At 39.6% G+C, this 21,152-nt stretch overlaps 1 protein-coding gene across 9 annotated transcripts in view; it reads right to left on the reverse strand.

Moving 5' to 3' along the window:
* Positions 1-2,595: 2,595 nt before the first annotated feature.
* Il1rl1 (interleukin 1 receptor like 1) overlaps positions 2,596-21,152 on the reverse strand; it is a 63,717-nt gene continuing 45,160 nt past the window's right edge. For 4 of the 9 annotated variants that reach the window (XM_047522594.1, XM_047522589.1, XM_047522591.1 and 1 more), the window contains exons 2-11: positions 17,527-17,750; positions 16,816-17,026; positions 15,506-15,683; positions 15,242-15,404; positions 12,983-13,054; positions 11,473-11,614; positions 10,617-10,762; positions 6,976-7,122; positions 4,892-5,059; positions 2,596-3,563 (exon numbers count right to left, since the gene is read on the reverse strand). In XM_047522594.1, the coding sequence (XP_047378550.1) occupies positions 3,196-3,563; positions 4,892-5,059; positions 6,976-7,122; positions 10,617-10,762; positions 11,473-11,614; positions 12,983-13,054; positions 15,242-15,404; positions 15,506-15,683; positions 16,816-17,026; positions 17,527-17,686 (1,755 nt within the window). In that variant the 5' untranslated portion in view covers positions 17,687-17,750 and the 3' untranslated portion in view covers positions 2,596-3,195. Of the gene's footprint in view, positions 3,564-4,891; positions 5,060-6,975; positions 7,123-10,616; positions 10,763-11,472; positions 11,615-12,982; positions 13,055-15,241; positions 15,405-15,505; positions 15,684-16,815; positions 17,027-17,526; positions 17,751-18,512; positions 18,590-21,152 lie in introns of all 9 variants that reach the window. The other 5 variants (XM_047522585.1, XM_047522588.1, XM_047522592.1 and 2 more) reach the window with 3 other exon arrangements.

Genomic DNA, 21,152 nt, shown 5'->3' on the forward strand with positions numbered 1-21,152 from the left:
GTTTTATACCTCATCAATGTGAAAAGAAACATCAAAATTTAAATTTACATAGGGCAAAAGATTTTATCCTCACCGAATAAGAAGTTGAAAAAGATGTAACATCATTAATTGTCGGAGAACTGCAAATTAAGACCACGATGAGATTCACTAACCACTAAATTAAACAATACCAATCGTTGGTGAGGCAGCAGAGTACCAGAGCTCTCATTGACTAGTGGGAATAGATAATGGCATGATTCATTTGCAAAATAATCTGTCAGTTTCTTAAAAAGTTAAACATAGAATTACCCAGTCCTTGCTTCTAAGTACTAAACAAAAAGTAAAAAAATATGCCCACAAGAATGTCCATGAGAACCATATTATAATAGCCATAAATGGGAAATAACCCACAAGTCCATCAACAAGAAAATTACTAAGCAAATTCCTGTATGGCCATACAGTGGAATACTACTCAGCGATATAAAGAAACAAACTATGAACCAATGCAAAACATGGATAAATCTTGAAAATGTTATGTTGCAGAAGTAACCAGATCCACTATCACGTAAGTGTGTTGATACAATATGGTGGTCTGACAAGTCTGAACATTATTTGCCTTTGGGGGAGGGGAAAGGAATTGACAGAAATGCACAATGAAACTTCCTGGGGTGACAAATATTCGTTTTGTTTTGGGTGGTAACCACATAAGTGTGTTCAGGTGTCAAAACTCACTGACCTGAATACTTAGGGTATGTGTTTTATGAGTACAAACTTGACTCAATTAAACAAATTCTTTGTGTTTTTGTAATTCACAGATATTTTCACCACAATCAGATGGTTGACACCCAACCAGCTTGGGCTGAATTCACTTTATTTATGCTACTTTGTGTGACTCTACTACCCCTATCATATAGAGCTAGAAACTGAGCTAGAAGTTAGAGGTAGTGGTGGCAGGAGAATCCAGGTCTCCGGTAGTTTTCTGATCTCACTGTGAGCATTGCAACTTGGAATTAGGAGCCCCTGGAACTAAGAAAACCCTGGGGGTTATTTTCTCTATCTTTTCATTCTTTCAGCTGTAGAAACTGAGCCCCACAGAGCTCAGGTGTCTTTCCTAAATTTAGGAAAGGGTATGAGAGAAAATGAACTCAGCGGTGTCAGCATTTCCCCTGAGGCCAGCCCTAACTGGGGTGTGCCAAGTGTTTCCTCTTCCCTACAAGTTTCCACAGCAGGCTCCCAGCACTATAAGAGCATGCGCAGAGTGTGCTTAACTCCCTCCTTAGCATTCCTTCTTTGCCCTTCCCAAGGAGATATTCTACACACATTCAGAAAATGTAAATATTTGTCGAATGTTTGCAAAGGAGTTCATTATATAGAGATCTAAGACACATTCAAAATTAAGAGTCAAAAACAAATATATTGCAGAACCAAGAAAGAGATCATCACCAATTGTATGTTAAGACGTCCTATATACTTAAGGTAGAAAGATCCCAAATTTATCACCGGGTTTTCAAAAAACTGTTGTATAGAGGGAAATAAAATCGGTTTCAAAATTTCCCATGTCCATACATCAAACAACATGCCTATCATTTTAGATGAGTGGGGAAGCAGGGATAAAGGTACGTCTATTCCCAATAATGACGCAGCAGAGAATTTATTTTTTGGAGGTCATCTTCAACAGGTGTCACAGAACATAATCAGCATTATAGAAACATAGGGAGGCTTCATAATTACAATAGTCACCATTTATGGAATTCTTCCTGCAGTGCAAATACTTTTTTTGTTTTTAGCACAGAAATCCAAAGTGTTCAGTATTATAACATTTATTTTACCTAAGGAAACTAAGATTTGACAAAGTAAGGAACTTCCTTGTGGTCATGTTCTGGGTGGATCTAAAACAGGATGATTTGTTCATTTCAAATTCTATGATGTGAATGAATCAGATATGCAGTATGCTTTGCACTGGCCAATTTGTTGGTAATGCAATAAAATTAGATGTTGCCAGATAAAAGCAGAACAATCTACCAGGGTAGGGTGGTCATATTTAGTACATAAAAATGCAGGATGTGGAGCAAAGTTTGAATTTCATATCAACGTCAGATGAAATTTCATCCTTTGCATTTAACTTTCACTGGTGTTCTCTGTTTAATCTGACAACCCAATCTCAAGGTACAGGTGAAGACTATAGGGTACCTAGAAATAAGAGTAACTCTATATGCTTTAGACAACTATCTGGGCATATGACTTATTTCTAGCCCGGATCCTGAAAGGTGTCACAGTGAGTTCAAGATGACATTCCCTGACAAGAGTCTGTAGTTCAGCTTTTGCCAGTTGAATATGAAAATTTTTTAAATTAGAAAAACACTTACCAAAAATAATCTTAAGATCATGAATGATTTTTATTAATTTCCTGTTTTATATTTGCTGTTCTTCCATAATATGCTTCTGTCTACTTTGATAAAAAGAAAATAGTATTACTGAAGAGAATCAAAATGTGAAAAACTTCAGAAATGAAAAAATTTGATTTTAATGTCAATTTGGATAAGGTATTCCAATATAAATTGGGAATTAGGTAGTAGGGCTGAACATTTATTAAATAAAATAGAATAAATTATGGCATTATGGGAACAAAGATTTACTACTGATGTTTTGCCTGAGGATCAGAATATTCTTTTTTTTTTTCCCCCCGAACTGGGGATCAAACCACGGGCACTTTATTGCCATTCTACATTCCCAGCCCTTTTTATTTCTAATTTTGAGACGAAGCCTTGCTAAGTTACCCAGGATGGCCTTAAACTTGTGATCCTCCTACCTCAGTCTCCTGAGTCTGTTATTACAGGCATGTGCCACTATACCCGGCTCTTAAGAGTGTTCCTTGAGATAACACCAAAATTTAGCTCTAAAACTTCCAGTTTGACATGCAAAATTACTGATGATGAATGAGATAAAGAACTGGAAAACAAAGAATCAAAAGCATTGTGGGGGGAAAAAATCCTAGACCATAATAGAATAAAACCAAGTGGGGGGGGGGCGGTAAACTTTTCCCCATAGTTTGTGTCCAACCAGAATTAGGAAAATTGCAGTAAAGTTACTAGCTGGAGCCTGAGGGCTGACTACCCTGGACATTCCTCCTCCTCACACTTGAGAAACCCAGAGGTCAGAAGAGCTGCCATCTAGATGTGCCTGTGCATCAGAGTGAGCACGGGTACCCCAAGGCGCTCAGGAAGCCACCGTGGAAGGCTTGCCGGGGAGTCTGATTGGCACAGGCATCTGGTACCTCACATGCTTCCAGAAGCTGGAATTCAGAGACCGCTTGTTGGCCGCATGATCTTCCCTCCACTTGATGGTGCCCTGCACTTTCACAAGGTGCTTGAGGGAATCTTGAAGGCCCTCAACCTGCAGTCCACCTGTCTCTCCCGGAGCCCCCATCTCTATAAGGATCACCTTAGAGTCGTTCTGGATGAGGGCGCTGTGCAGGGCAATCTCCTGCTCGTAGGCAAACTCCTTGCTGAGCGTGACGTGAGGCGTCAGGATAAACATGTGCCGCCTACTCTTTCGTAGGTGGGTTTCCACAGTGGTGGCTGCATCTGGTCAGGTAAGAAATAGATTGGGATTTCCTGTCATTGTCTTTTCCATAGTCTAATAAATGGCGGATCACAGATGTTCTGAACATTAAAAATATTCTTATTGTTGTAATCTGCTGTGAGATTCTGATCACTGATCAAATAACTTATTCAGAAAGTGGAAATGAACTTGGATAGAAAACCCCATTTTTTTCTTCTTTTTTTCCTTCATCATAAAAATATCCACTGAGGCCCTCTTTTTCACCCAGGTAAATCAATTCTAACCAAAACCGTTCTTCCAGCGAATTGGGGTTGTGGACATATCTCACCCTTCTGCTTCATGGGAGATGTAGAATTCAGTTCCATTAGAATTTTCTTCTTAGATTGGTAGAGTCTTAGAATATGTGTGCATGTGTTTTAAAGGGGCTTAACATATTAACTCACATAGGGGGGAGTGCACTCTCAGGAAGCCCTGCCCCCACCCTGAACTGACCCAAGTCTCTAGGGAAGTCCTAGCTCCACTTCACACCCCAGTCATCTCTGTTTTAGGAACTGATTTGATCCAGACTTCTAGAGAAATCTTAAGGAAGATTAGATCTTCCTCAAGTCAGTGTCTAAGGAGCATCAACACCACGGTGACTTAATTAGCTTGGAGTAGACTTAGACGTAACATATAAAGTACCCAGTTCTCACTGCGGTCGGTGAAAGTACACTAAGGAGACACCACCATGAACAAAGCAACTCAAGATTCTTTTTACAGTAGTGACTAAAGGCTGCAAATTTATGTAGTCTGAAGTCAGAAAATAAAGGTGAGATACTGTCAAATGAAGATGGTGAATTCAGATCCTCCACCCTGGATGGAGGGAGTGCAGAAGGGCCACAGAGGGGGTGAATGGAAGATAGCGAGCATGAGAATTAACACAAAGCCAGTCGTGATGCTTTTCTAAGGGAGGAGGGGACTTCAGTGGAATTCTGTGGACTTATTCTAGCTGGGTGGAGGAAGGATCACAGGACATGTCTTGATGGCGGGGAAGGAGAAAGTCATTCCCGTAAGTGTGGTGTTGCCCAGTGACGGCAACAGCATGAGCACCAGAGAGTAGCTAAACGTGGCTGGGGAGAGGGGGTAGAAATGAGCTTGATGGCTGAGAAAGAAGGGATGAAGAGCCCTGCCTGGATGTGGCACACGGTGTGAGCTCATGGACAAGGAGCGTTCCCCCAGGTCCTTGAGCTGACTTGTGAAGTGAAAAGAGCACTTGAGACCATCGACCCTTACCTTCCACCTCTGTGGGTGGCCAGTGGGAGAGCTTCCTGAAAAGAATCAGGAGATACAGAGAGAGAGAGAGCACGCTTACCTTCTCCAGGTAGCAGATCTCTGCCATAAATGCAAAGGTTGTATCCACACTGATTTTCAAGAACATCAGGCAGAACCTGGTGAACAAAGTACTCCACAGAATCGGCCCCCTCTGAACTGCTTCTGTAGTTCCGCGGATAGATAACGTAAGCATCATAGAGCTTTCCATCTGAAAATGCAAACGAGAAGTCCAGTCCATTACTTGGTTCTAAAAATTCTCATTTTTACCGCTCTGAGTACTACTTTCCTCCCTGATACTACTTTTCCTCAAGTTCTATGGCTGTCAGTGAATGATTTCTCTTCCTCTAAAATATTCTGGAACCAAGAGGCGATGACAGTCCACTGCCACAAAAATGTGGTATGGAAGTAACAGTCTCAGTCTCAACCTTCTCTTGCTGTTCACTGTTTCAGACTCAATGATGGAGAACAGAAGAACTATTGACCAGTGTAGTTCAAGCCATGTGGTCATGACGGATCACTAACCTATTTTGAAGTATTTTTAGTCATTGATGGGCCTTCTCCCTGTGCCTCGTAGACCCCAGTTTCATCTATCCCCCCTTCATACAGTGGTCCCCACTGATCCACAGGAGATATGTTCCAAAATTCCAGCGAATTCCTGTAACTCCAGAGTACTGAACCCTACATATTCTAGTTTTTCCCTGCACATACATACCTATGAAAGATATTAATTTACAAATCAGGCACAGTAAGAGATGAATAATAATAACTAGCAATAAAATAGAATAATTACAGCAATATATTGTAATAAAATTGCCAGCATAGCTGCTCTTACATTTTGGGGTAATTATGGAGTAAAATAGAGGTCACTTAACCACAAGCACTGATAAACTACAATAGTCAATCCGATCATCGAGACACTGACTAACAGGCAGATAGCATATAGAGTGTGGATACGCTAGACAAAGGGATGATTCATGATGCAAGTCCTGGGCAGAATGACATCAGATTTCATTACATTGCTAAGAATGGTGCACAATTTAAAGCTAATGTATTGTTTAGTTATGGGATTTTCCATGAAATATTTTTTATATATATACAATATTTTATATATACATATTAAAAATATATATATTAAAAATATATATATATATTTAACCACAGATGACCTTGGGTAACTGAAACAACAGAAGGCAAAACCAAGGATAAGGGGGAAATACTATACTTCCTTGGAAGAAGTGAAAATGCTAAACAATAAATGACTCGACAGTAGAATATCTTAAAGGGGTCCTAAATTTCCCACAAATCAAAGAATTAGCTATAGTTGAGTGAAGTATATAGAAAAATCTAACATATGTTTGCTTCCAAATGAAAGAATAAGGTACATATTTAACAGGCAGAACTATCTTGTTTCATGTATACATTACATGCATGTGTGTACTCTTGTACATATGTGTTCATGTATGTGTATACTGCATACATGTATGCTCGTGTGCATATGTGTGCTCATGTGCATCTGTATACTTATGGAACAACTTTCAGGGAAAAAGATCTTGAATTCTGCTGCACCTGTCTAACTTATGTATATCTGCAAAAGAGGAACAACTTTTTTTGATGCAGAATGTCTGATTTACATATTTGTTACCTGTACAGATGTCTTTGTCCTCATGGAACAACTTTTTTACTGTTTTATTTCATAAAGTTCTACCAATACACATTTCCTAAAATATTCAAAACTTTCTGCCATTGGGGATTTAGTAGCAACAGCAAACCTAGCAAGGAGGATATTTGAGCTGTTGAGATGAATCTCAGTACCACAGGGAGCAACAGAGCAGGATGGGTAGTGGTGTCTGAGTAGACTCAAGAAAATTTCACTGAGCCGTGTGGTGGTACACAACACACTGTAATCCAGTGTCTCAAGAGGCTGAGGCAGGCGGATCACAAGTTCAACATCTGTCTAAGCAACTTAATGAGACCCTGTCTCAAAACTAGAAATAAAAAGGGCTGGGGATGTGACTCAGAGGTAAAGCACTTTGGGGTTTAATCCCCAGTATTCCCCCAAAATTCACTGATAATCTGTGAAACCCTTTTCTTTTGAAAAAAAAAAAATTGAAACTTGCCACTTACCATTCCTAGTTTTATAAGGTCTAGCTATGTCTCTCCAGAGCAGAATGACCTCAATCCAGAATACTTTCAGGATTATCACCAAGACATTGAATAGCATTAACAAGATACTACATCCTGCCACTACATAGTAGATGCCTTGATGATCAACTATCAAAAGATAGGGAGAGGAGAAAAACAATTGTTAGTATTATTAAAACAGGATGAGTAGATAAATACATGCATGCTGGCCTCTATTGGAAGTATAAGAGATTCACACCAAAATTCTGCCTTAGAATTTTCATGGCTGCTTTAAACTTCAGTAAATCAGTGTTAATTGAATCCCTACTCTGTGCAAAGCACCAGGCTAGTCATCACCCAGGATTCTCAAGAGCAAAAGAGATGCATGTAAACTTAACTAAGCTGGGAGCTAAAAGCATGACTGTAAGTGGCGGAGACATTTGAAAAAGAGCTTGCTCCGTAAGCTGAACTGGGTAAGAAGTCTTTCTGCAGAAGGAGTTCCTGAAGGACTGTAGGATTCAGAGAGATACCAAAAAGAAAATGCTCTCCTCGCCAGAGAGGATGGCGTGAGACAAAGTGCAGAGATGGGGGTCTGTGTTCTTAGGAACTGGAATAACCCAGTTTGGGGGAAAGATGATTACCAAGACCGGCGAGGGCTAGATTTGACCAGCCAACGCATTTGTCCAGTTCTGAAGGTCATGGAAGCCATCAACCATGTAAGGACTTTTCACAAAGATTAATCTGACGTCAGAAGTTTGGTTTCTGTGAAAGAGATCACAGTGCTCTGAGTACAATAGGGTACAGGACTTGGGGTATAAGATGAGGATTCGAATTCACATAACAGCAAGAGAAGAATGGACAAGCCTGGTGCTTGCTGGCCACACTAAGGAGGCTGAATCATTAGGTCTGGAGGACACCTGGGCTCTGACAGGTTGATGGTGTAGGAAGAAAAGCAGCAAGCAGAGCCCTGCAAGCCTCTAAAGTCCATCCGATGAAGTTGAATCTCTGGCTTCTAGGTTCTTCACCTCCCCCTCCCTCCCCTGATGGCAAATCTTATGTAGCCATCACTGAACTTTATCCCAGTATTTCTTGATTCTGAAATGCATCCGCAACATAGTTTCCATCTTTAAGAACTTGTGGCAAATGTGGACAAGTTGAATGTAAGATCTGGGATCTTTCATAGTATTCTTGGTGGTTTTATGTTTACTTCCTTAGAATTGTTAGCTCTTTTGTCTTAGAAACAGTCCTGCTTAAAAACGGAAGAGAGATCAAATGAGATTTGGTTTATTTAAGTCTGAGTTGATGGGCTTTCAGACTTGACCCTGAAAGTGACCTTGGTTCACAAATTTCTCCCCTCTGCATGTTCATGTGCTCTCTGGGTACCCAGCACTATGACATCAAGAGTAATCGAGGTGAAATGATCCAAAGCTGAGGAAAAGAACTAAACTAGGCAGAGAGCTTACTGTCTGCACTGTCGTCAGCTTGAATGATACACACTCTCTAAGGAACTTGTTTCAAAAAGATTGTCTAAGCTGAACACAATGGTGTACACTTATAATTCCAGCTACTTGGGAGGTTGAGGGAGGAGGATCACAAGTTCAAGGCCAGCCTGGGGAACTTAGCAGGATCCTGTCTCAAATTAAAAAGTGCTGGGGATGTAGCTTAGTGGTAAAGCACCCCTGAGTTCCATCTCCAATACTGGGAGTGGGGTGGAGTTCTAGAAGTCCTAACTGGGTGCAGGCTAAGCATGGGCACTTCTCATGGGGATTGTTGTGAGGTACTGTGCAGGACGCGTTCAGCTGGAGGAAAGAAACTGATTCATGACACATAAGGGAATTGGGGTCAGTATCTACCCAAGTGCAATGTTTTTATAAAGGTACAGGGCATTCTTCCAAGTGATGATAAATACTAAACACTTTCTGCAAGTATGTATAAATAGGAAAATGTCACTGTGTTTGAATCTTGGCTCTACAACTGTAGTGAATTGTAGTACTTGGGAACTTACTTGGCTCTTTTTGCTTTTGTTTCCTCATCTTTAAAATTGGATGATAGTAACATTCTCTCCTTTGTGGGGTATTGAGAGAGAAAATGAGAAATTTAATTTTTAGATAATCAGATAGGACCTGGGACAAAAAAACAATGTATGCATGTGTGTACTATTATTATTATAAGCATCAAATGTTTATTTCATAGCATTTAATAATATGGAGACATAGGCTTTTTAAGTTTTTGATATTTAAGCTCAAGAAATGCTGTAGTTTCAAAACTGAAGGAATTTGTTGTGACAATTCAATAGCAGTAGAGACAATTTTTGTTTAATTTATACAGTCATTGAAGCAGAGTGTAACTCTGTTGAATTGAACAAAAACAGGTAAAATACAAATAAACTAGAGACTACAAAATCACACACACACACAGAAAAAAGGTAACATGATCATAATTCTAATAATAATCAATCAGAGAATATTAAAGAATTGTAACATAAGCAAAGCACAGGGAGGACACAAAGGTCAGACGAGGTGGGGAGCGGTGTGTGACTTCCCCTCTCCCGTAGGATCCACAAACCCCCTACCACCCACGGACATCCTGACTTGGTCCACAGCCATCCTGGGGTGACACAGTCATCACTGGTATAAGCCTAATGTCCTACCAAGCAGGACAGCACTTAAAGTCTGTTCGTGAGTTATGACTCTTTGTTTTATAAAAACAAATCAAGAGACGACTAAGCTAAACAAGAAAACTTGTAAGCACCATCTCAAGCAGAGACCTACCATGGCCATATCAAATTGGTCTTCTGCTTCCCCTGACCCTGAGTCCTTTCCCATGATGCTGGGAGTCTGTGCCCATCCGAATGAATCCAGGCCATACCCTGCACATGGTATGAACTCAGAGTTTAACTTTCTGGATCTTTGACAAATAATATATAATTTCTACATAGTTATACTGCTATTAAGAGAGTGATGTTATGTCAAAAGATCGTATTTTTCCCTTTTCTATGGGGTCAAATACTTCATCTCATAAACGAGATGACCATCCCTGGTACCGCAAAGAACAAGTGCCCAGGAACTGAATGCTCATGAGCGTATTTGCCCTGATGACTCTGCAGTCAGAGACCGATGGATGGAGTGGGTACGGAGTCATCTGTACCTGCTGAGAGCATTTTGTCACTGAGGAGGGTTAATGCCAGCTGGGTGTGGTGGCAGTCAGAAGCACAGTGACTGGTAGACAGGTTTTTTGTTGTTCTGACGCCTCTGTTCATAGCAGCATCCCCCTGTGGTCTGCACCTAGGTGGGGTGTCCAAGCCAGCAGTCATAGGTAGCAGAGGAGCCCACCAAGAAGCAGGAGGAGAAGCAGGAGAGGAGGAGGAGGATGAAGGGGAGAGACCAGGAGGAGGGAAAGGGGAGGAGGTGAAGAGGATGGGGGCAGAAAAGAAGGTTCCTAACAAGCGGAAGTGTTCTGAAAAGACCAGATTGCACCGTCGGCACTCTGAACCAGAGAAGTGTGTTCTATGACCCGGGTCATTTCCATTGTGGTGACGGAGCTCCTGGAACCAAACCGGAGTACGCTGTCTTCTAAGAAAACGGTTTCAGCTTACAGTTGATAGAGCGGACACAGGTGACCAGAGCCTCAGAGACACTCCTTACTTGGCTTTTTGCTTCTCAGTCTTAGGGTGTGATTTCTCACTCCGTGCAGGTTCAGGGCCAGACAGTCATACTCCAAGGACAAATCCTCTTTCTTCACATCAGTTATTCTTAGAACCATGCTCAGACAAGTCAGCTCGTTACTAGAACTGAGAAGGCAACTTGTTACTTTTTTTTTTAATTATTTTTTTTTCATTTTTATAGACCGCATTTTGATTCATTGTACACAAATGGGGAGCATCATTTCGTTTCTATGGTTGTGCACGATGTAGATTCACACCATTCATGTAATCATACATGTACATAGGGGAATGATGTCTGTCTCAGTCCACCATTTTTCATATTCCCCCTCCCTTTCATTTTCCTCTACGTAATCTAAAGTTCCTCCATTCTTCTCTTATCCCCCGCCCTCCAACCCCATTATATATCATCATCCACTTATCAGGAAAAACATTTGACCCTTTGGTTTATACCCAAAGGACTTAAAATTAGCATACTACAGTAACACAACCACATCAATGTTTATAGCAGCTCAATTCACAATAGTTAGATGTGCTTCAACAGATGAATGGATAAAGAAAGTGTGGTACATATATATATACAGTGGAATATTATTCAGCCATAAAAGAAGAATAATATCATGGCATTTGCAGATAAATGAATGGAATTGGAGAATATCATGCTAAGTGAAATAAGCCAATCCCATCTTTTCATTTCTATGATCATGTATGATATAGATTCATACCATTCATGTAATCATACATGTACATAGGGTAAGGATGTCTCTCTCCATGTTTCTTTTTCAGGTGCCAACAGTGAGGGAGGAGAAGGAGACATTTTAACTTGGATATAAAAATACCTTTGATTTTGCCCTTTCTCCTCTTGAATTCTGGCTTCACCAAAGTCCCTCACTTTGGTTCTGTTGATGTTCCACAAGACAACAGCCAAATCCTGAGTGCCTTTTCCGAAGCAAGCAGAGCAAGTTATGTTGGCTGTTTTTCCTAGATGGGAAGCAAAGGAATTCACCAGTAAAATTAAGTTCTGCGTGTAGTATTTAATTTCACTTAATGCGAAAAATGTTGGTGGAATGCCTGATGTGCTCTGTGGTTCCCCTTCCCTTCCTGTCTCTAGAGCTCCTTCTTTCTCCGCCCTCTTTGCCTCCTCCCTTCTCCTCAGTGTCTTCATGTCACTCTCAGCTAAGTTGGAGGCTCACTCCTACCACCATCTCACCTCAGAGGAAACAGGGGAAGATGAGACTGACTTTACAGCCTCACATGATCATGTAGGACTTCTCCTTGCTAGAAACTGGAGGTTTTTAAAATTGTTTCTTTTACACTTTCCCCCTCACACCTGAATTTTCTTCATCTTTCTACAATCTACCATTGGAGACAAAACCATGTTTTATCCAACTCAACTATCGTCCAGGACTTAAGCCTCCAGAAACAGCACTCTCCATTGCTCTACCCCAAATGGCTGTGAGCCTTCTTCCCTGAAGAACTGAAAGATGCTTTGTGATCATGGATGTTCAACCATCCCTGCCTGAGCCCTCGGCTCCTAATGGAAGCCATGTTAAGAATCAATCAACTAAGAGAGATGAGGACCGTGGAGTCTCTGGGAGGTGGTGATGGTATGAATTCACAATTAGAGCATAAAATATGGCTCTGTTCTAATAGAAAGACTGACAAAGAGACACGTGAGGACAGAGGGAGGAACTCAGCATATGTCGATCAAATATTGCATGAGAAAATGATGTCCTGGACTAGGGTTGATGATCTTGCTCTTTGTCAACAAGAGAAGTAATATATGAGCTTCGTTTTGAGAGAAGGAAGGGAGGCACAACATGGTGACAGTAGAGAAGAACGTGGGATGGGCTGCTCATCAGAGAGGCAGTGGGTGTGCAGGGCTAATGGCAGGGGAGGCCGGGTCATGAGGAGACCTGCTCCCATGCTGAGACCTTCAAATCATGTCCACTTCTATTGAGAACCGGGAAAGGCAAAGGTGGAACCAGAAGGTGAGGATTCTCATTCTTTTTCTATCATTTATTATCCATGAACTGGGGCGTTTCCTTTGGTATCTCTAAGTTTCCTCAAAAGTGGTCACAATGTCTACCTCCTCTACAGAATCAACAGTAAAACAGACCTATACATGAAGGCTCCCGGAATTCCAACGCACAGTACAGAAGAAAACGCTGCATATCACTACAAGGGTGGTCCCCGTTTTCAGCAGGTGCCTGGGCCAGTGTTACCACACTGTCATCTCCTACTCCTTAAGATCCCCTCACTCATTAGCTGGCTCCATCTAGAGGAATTCACATCGGGGGTCATAAGGGAAAGTTTTCAATCAACACAGCATTCATACAATTCTCTTACCAATTTCCACTTCCTTTATTTCATAGTTTGGAGGGGCTGTAATTATCGGAAACATAGAAAAGCCTTGCTTATCTTAAAATGAAAAACAAAAAGAGAACATAAGAATTAAGAGCATTCAATGGTCATCAATATAAAGTTTGTATATTCATATTTCTAACTTATTTCAAAAAACGTTCTCAAACTTTTCTGACAATAACCTTTGGCAATACACATACACAAAGGAGATAACAAAAAAAATTAAGTAAGTACTTTCTATTACTATGATGATGTTTTTTGGTCTTTTAATTCTCTTCAATATCATTAAAACAAATATTGGTCCAATCCATTAAATTCATTGTGTGACCTAACAAATGTTCAAGACCCACGAATCTGCAGAATAAGCATAAAATTACAGAGAAGATGTTGAAAGACTCATGAAAGATGCATGCCATCCATAGGTCTCCGGCTTCTGTTCCCCATTGTGGGCCATCCTTAGTGGGAGAATCTCTTCCTCTTAGGGAGTTCCCACTCCGGTGGCCACTGAGGCAGAAGGACAGGGCAGCGGGCGAGTGTTTGGGGGCACCCTTCATGCTGATTTATTTCAGGGTGAGGTGATGAAGGACTACCATAGGGATTGAAGTTAAAACCGGGAAAGGAAAGAATAGAAAAGTGGTCTGGCGATACTTGGGTTATAGCAGTGGAGCTTTGAAAACATCCACACCAAAACTTTTCTCCAATATTGCTTTGCTCTAAGAGAACTGCCACCTGTGAATGTGCTACTTCATCTGCCTCTATAGACCAAGCTGTGCTAAGATCCCGCCTCTCTGTAGATCTGACAGGTTGTAATTGTGAAGTCTTTTCCCTAAATGTATTTTTTTTTTCTTTTTTCTTTTTGGTACCGGGATTGAACTCAGGGGCACTCAACCACTGAGCCACATCCCCAGCCCATTTTTGTGTTTTATTTAGGGACAGAGTCTCACTGAGTTGGTTAGGCCCTCACTAATTTGGTGAGGCTGGCTTCAAACTCATGATCCTCCTGCCTAAGCCTCCCAAGCTACTGGTATTACAGGCATGCACCACCACACCCGGCCCTAAATGGATTTTTATAAAATTCGAAATATATTTGGAGAAAGTACTTTCTAGAAATAAGTGACCTACTTGAGGTCATTGATAATGTCAAAAGCATTGCAAACCAGGATGGAAAACCCACCCAACAATATTTATATATCCAACTGTACCCCTTACAGTTAACCCTTTGTATCTACAGGTTCTACACCTGCAAATTCAAACCATGGATTGAAAATTGAGGAGGGGAAGTGGATTTGTTTCCCTGCTAAATATGTACAGACTTTTTGTCTTTCCATTATTCCCTAAAAACACAGTATAGCAACTCTGCACATAACATCTACATTGTATCGGGCATTGTAAGTAACGTAGGGTTGAATTCAAGGAGGAGACACAGAGATCTATGCAAATACCACCTTGTTCTACATGAGAGCTTGAGTATCCAAGGATTCTGGTATCCAAGGGGGTCAATACCCTGTAGATCATTTAATAAAGGTCAACTACATTACCATTCACACTGCTTTACCTTTGCAAAATTAAGTCACAAGAGAAAGAAAGAGTAGCTGTGGGCTTTGGATTAGTAGTGTGATTTCTCCCTAGAATTTCTTTTTTTCTTTATTTTTATTACATAAAACTTTTTTTCTTTTATTAGTGCATTGTAGTTGTACATAATAGTTGGATTCATTTTGACATCATCCTACATCCATCAAATTTAATTTACTCCATTTTAGTTCTTAGTGCCCTCTCTTTTCCTTCCCCCTTCCTTCCCTGTTTTCCCTTCTCTACGGATTTACCTTCTAATTATTTATTTAGTTATTTTAATTGGTGCTTTATGGATAAACATAATGGTGGAATTCACTGTGGTATATTCTGTGGTATATTTATACATGCACATAGAGTAATTTTGTCAAATTCATTTTGTATTTCCTCCCTTCACTGACCCTCATTCTTCCCGCTTGATCAAGGGTCAAATGTTCCCTCTCACAAACTGAAGCTAGAGCAAAGTAAGGGGGAGGTGGGGGTCAGATCCCTTGAGTTTCTTAAATCCTGATAGTGCTTAGGAATATCTTTTTGTCCTAGTAGAGGATGCAAAAGATAGGATGAAGGAGGAGGAAGAGCAAGAAATGACACAGTAGGGGAACCTCAAACAGAGGGAACAACCCTTCTCATTTTGCCTTTGCTGGCACTTCACATTTGTCCAAGTTAGGAGCTTACCTTTAACCATGAAGGATCTGGTTGCCGTCACACTGTAATTGACTCCATTTTCAGTGTGTATGAATTTACAGGTGTAATCACCTTCGTCATCACTCCTTACATTGTCAATGAACAAAAATGACTTGTGTGTCCTATACCTTGATCCCTGAAGAGCTTCACAATTCTAAAACAGAAATCCCATTCCCTTTTCAGTAATTTTGAACTTGCATCTATTTTCATGTATTTCACCCCACCCAAAACAACAACAAAAAAAAGTCCTCTTACCTTAAACCACTCCACAGGTGCTGTCCAATTGTAGAGGTCAATTGTCGGACAAAAAATTCTGGAATTTTTTTCTGATCCAGATACTGTTGAATACATTAAATGATCTGGGATTTTGCAATCTGGCTGTTTTTTATATATGGTGACATTTGCAAATCCAGTCTTATTCAAGGTGGGACTACTAAAATAAGTCGGACAAACAAAAAGGTTACTCAGAATTGTGAAATAACTGGTCAACTCTAGCCTTTGCTTGATATTGTTTTTCTTTGTAAAACAATAAATGAGAGTGTTTCTTCTCTTAGGGAAAAATCATCATTTAAATGTAGAGTTTCAACACCATAGAGTTTTTGTTTTCCTTGAGAAAAAAAAGCATAACACCTATTTTAGCTCCAAAATGACTTCCCCCCCTTTCTCCACACACTACTTCTGCTCTAATACCATGATCCCCATGTGATAATGAAATGAGTATTAATTAAAAGCGTACCATGTGCCTGTCATGGTGGTAAGCATTTTCCTACCTTAGCTCATTTTATTCTCACAATGAGGCTCTGAGGTAGATTATATTATCACACGCATTTTACAGAGGAGGAAACTGATGGAAGAGAAGCTTCTTGCTAGTGTCACACAGCTAGCCAGGGCTAGGTCGTGAACTTGAAACTGACCGGGAAACAGAGGCATGTGACTACACCCAGCCTGTCTTTGAATGTAGCTTATCTAATGTTTTGTAGGTACAAAATACGAGCATTTATATATTAAATATCTATTTATATATTAATAATATATTATAATATATTATTGTAATAATACATTATATAATTATATATTATTTTCATATTAACTTACATATTAAATATTTATATAATTTATATATGGACTAGTTAGCTATAGTCCTTGCAATCCCACACAATCCTCCTTGGCTGACCTCTAAGATTTCAGGGTCTGGCAGTTACCCCTTTCCACCCACCCTAGGTCTCCACGGTGTCAGAAGCTTAGGTTACTGGGTTTTGTGCCACTCGGTTCTTCCTTCCAGCCAAGAGTGAAAATTGCTCTTGGTTCTTTCGGTGATGGAGAAAGCTTGTCCTTTTTCTAATTAGACTACCAATTAATCCCTACAATTGTACATCCAAAGAGTTGGCTCATAATCCCCAAGCTGACAGTGTCCCTAGAGTAACTCCTTTATCCAAATCACTTTATCAATTCAGCTGTTTCACAACAGAGTAGAGAAGGAAGACAAACTTAAGAGTGGAACAGACTTTCAACTACCAATGAAAGGGAAGCAAGTTCAAAGACAACGTTGGCTTCCTGGGTAATACCTTCTGATAATACAAGTGTAAACTCCAGAATCATCCACGCTGGCTGGGAGAAACTTAAGACTTTCCCCTGAGGCAAACACACGACTTTTTTTCTGGGTAGGAATACTTTGGTTGGTTTTGGAGTAATACCAATCCACAGGGAAAAGGGATCTTCCTTGTTTTGGACATCTCACAATCAAAGCCTCATTTTCGAGGCCCCAGAATCGTTTATCTGCAAATAAAGAATATAAACATGATCGTATGAAATAACATAATTCTTATATTCTGAATATTTCTATCTAGGATTAAATTTAACACTGGGTCACACATTTTGACATTTTAAGAAACAATAAGTAAATGATTAAAACCTTTAATGAAATGTTCTATTGAGTACCACAGATCATCAAAGTCATTTGGAACCAAATTCACACACTGTTCCTGTGGAAAAGTAGCTATGTTTACCTAAAGAGATATGTCAGGCAACAAATGCTTGTTATACCTCTTACATGCAGGCATTGAGTTAAATTCTGATGTACATCTAAAATCATGATTCATTTATTACAGAGAATTTCTTCTGACAGATTTGTGATCAAGAATGATTGTTAAGCATTTACAGTTTTTCAAATGCTTCCTAATTTACAATTCAGCTGGAACAACTGGAAGCAAGCAATTTAAAACAAGGTACATGCTCTTGGAACTAACTTTTTGTATTAGTTGAAAAGCAATACTTACTACCCTTGGCTGCTGTGAAGTGAATGGGAACTGTTAGAATTGCCAAGATCCAAAGCCCCAATCTCTGTTTATCAATCCAGGGCGAGTGTTGGCGGCGGATTGTAGAGGTTTCTCTAGATGATTGAATGGCACAGGCTGGGGCAGGTCCCCACAAGGCCATCGTTGGTGCTTCTTCAGACTTACAGTCAGGAAGAGGAGCCAAAGTCTCTACTGAAAAACAAATCCTACAAAACCACAAGAAAAATAATTATTTAGCCATGATTTTTACTTACTCAAGGCTACCAAGGGGGAAAAATAGATTTATTAAGTACACATAAGTATAATGACAGATTTCAGACATGCAATATTACATTTATTCCTTTTGAACTTTGGGTTATATACCCCTCAATGATCGTGCTGTCTCACAATTACATTTTACCAGTCTCATGAGAATGTCCTCAAAGAAGTTAAGTGAAGAGAAAAGAAAAGGAATATTTAAGCCAAAAAGACCCATAAAATTCAATAGACTCTAGAAAGTGCAATACTATATAGAATTACAAACATTTGCACAGGCTAGAGGAACTGGGCACACACATATTAATGTGCACTCCAGCATATGTGGAGATAATCATTACAAAACAACTAAGGAGAGAGAGAGAGAGAGAGAGAGAGAGAAATACCAAGTTATCATCTGAGACTCTACCCCAAAACCTCAAAAATTTGTCCCTGCCTCAACTTGTCCCCCAAAGTCACCAAAGGCTCTCTAAGAATAGTTGAAGGGCTGTGAATGATAGGAAAATATTTTCTTTGTTTCTTTCAGGAAGATAATCATTTATGATACTTCCTTCCTTAAAAAATCGGTATATGATTCTTTCTCAAAACTTCGGGGGAGAGGTGTACTCAATATCAAAATTTACACAACCATCCTTAAGAAAGCTCATTTCCTTTCAACATGAATTACTGATACTTTTCTTACTACAAACTTTAGATAAGTAAGTCTTGCTTACCCAGGCTGAAGGACGAAGGGAGCAAGCTCCAGGTCAAGGACTGAGCTAAGAATGACTTCTTGCCCTTTAGCTCCTTCCTGTAGATTACACAAGTGGACACACTCGCTCTTTTATTTTAAACACTCAAAGACATCTTGCAACTTGCCACTCACCCACACCCTAAAATTTGATTTTTCGCCAAAATCCATGACTCATTAAAAACTGTCAGTGTATCATGTTCTAAGAATCTGTGACCCTGGTACATATTTAAAAAGAATGACAACATTGAAAAATTCTGTTTAAAGGGAACCCTCAAATCATTTCCCTCTGTCTCAGCACTAATTCACTAATTGCTCAAGCTGAATAATAAACAATGTTTGTTGTTTGTCTCCCTGATATTATTTCACTTTTCTTTCCAAATGATCTTGACATCATGGACCTCTGAGCTCTCCTTCCAGATTATTCCCTGATACCTCATTTGACAGATGCTGGTTAGAAAGGCCCAGCCGACTCTGCTGGAGAATTTTGAAAACAAAGAGGGGGAAAATGAGCCTTGAGAATCAAGCGAGACCTCATAGTGCTTAGAAATGTTCTGTCTGTGGTCCAGAGTTTGACAGTCTTATCCAAAAATAGGGTCCAGTCCCTCAGATTTCAATCCAAATAATTCTCTCAGCTTGGATGACAAAGAAGAAAGTTTTTCTAAGGAGATCAGAGAAGTAGAGAAAGATTGTGAACAAGAAGTTCCCTTCAGAAGAAGTCAAATTATCGTTGTTTTCAGTTCATATTATCCTATATTTACAAGATCTGAAAAACCCCACCAAAGGACTGCCAGAGCTAATAAACAATTCAGCAAAGAAGCAGGTTAGAAAACGAACATACAAAAATTTAGCTTTCCTAAATACCAATAATGAATCTGTTGAGAAAGGAATCAGGAAAACAATTCCATTCATGATAGCCTCAAAAAACAAACAAACAAAAAACCTAAGAATAAATCTAACCAAGGAGGTGAAAGACCTCTACAATGTACACTAGAGAACACTGAAGCAAGAAATTGAAGGAGACCTCAGAAGATGATGGAAAGACCTCCAATGTTCATGGATAGATAGAATTAACCTTGTTATTATAGCCATACTATCAAAAGCAATATACAAATTCAATGTAATCCCCACCAATAACCACTCACATTCTTCACAGAGTTAGAAAAAACAGCCCTAAAATACATTTGAAAGAATAAAAGACCCAGAATAGCAAAAGTAATTTTAAGCCAAAACAGCAATGCTGGAGGCATCGCAATTATACTACAAAATGATACTAACAAAAACTGCATGGTACTGGCATAAAACAGACACATAGACAAACCCAGACATCTACACTCATCTGATGCTTGAAAAAGGTGCCAAAAATGTACATTGGAGAAAAGACAGCTTTTTAAACAAATGGTGCTGGGAATACTGGTTATCCCTATGTAGAAAAATGAAAATAGACCCTTATATCTCTCTCTGCACAAAAATAAACTAAAAATGGATCAAAGACATAGGAATTAGGTCAAAATTATGCAACTGATGGAAGAAAATGTAGGGTGAACACTCCATCCTTTAGACCTGACAATGATTTTCTCAATAGGACTCCTAAGACTCAGGAAATAATGCAAAGAGTTAATAAACAGGGAGGCATCAAATTAAAAAGGTTCTGCATGGCAAAGGAAACAATTATGAATGTGAAGAGAGAATCTACAGAATGGGAGAAAATCTTTGCTCGCTACTCTTCTGACAGAGAATTAACATCTAGAATACATAGAGAACTCAAAAAACTTAACACCAAATAACCCAATTAATAAATGGGCAAACAAATTAATAGACACTTCTCAAAAAGGAAATATAGATGGTCAACAAATAATATGAAAAAAAAAAGAACAACATCATTAGCAATTAAGAAATGCAAAGCAAAACTACACTAAGATTTCAGGTCACACCAGTCAGAATAACCATGAAGCATACCAACAATAATAAATGCCAGAGAGGATGTGGAGCAAAAGGAACACTTTTACACTGTTGGTGGGATTGTAAATGAGTACAACTGCTGTGGAAATCAGTATGGAGGCTCCTCAAAAGACTAGGAATGGAACCACCAGATGACTCAACTATACCACTCCTCTGTATTTATCCTGAAGAATTAAAGTCATCATACTACAGTGAGACATGCACACCCATGTTTATGGCCAAAATAGAACCAGCCTAGGTGTCCATCAATGGATGAATGGATAGAGAAAATACAGTATATACACATAATGGAGTTTCCTTTAGCCGTAAAAAGAAAGGAAATCATGTCATTTGCAGAAACATGGTTAGAACTTGAGACCATTATGTTAAGCAAAATAAGCCAAACTCAGAATCAAAGTCTGCATGTGTTTTCTCATTTGTGGAAGCTAGAGAGGAAAAAAGGGAAAGAGAGGTGGGAGAAGATCTCATGAAAATCAAAAGGAGATCCAAAGAGGAAAGGAATCAGGGAGAAGGAGGAGGGAAGGGAGGGGGAAAGTCCTGAGGAGTTATATTGGTCAAATTCTATTGTTATATTGTGTGCATGCATGAACATGTAACAACAATTCCATCATTTTGCACAACTATAATGCACCAATAAAAAATGCGGAAAGAAAAAAGAAAA

Source organism: Sciurus carolinensis, chromosome 13 (assembly GCF_902686445.1).
Source record: "Sciurus carolinensis chromosome 13, mSciCar1.2, whole genome shotgun sequence".
Lineage (NCBI taxonomy): Eukaryota > Metazoa > Chordata > Mammalia > Rodentia > Sciuridae > Sciurus > Sciurus carolinensis.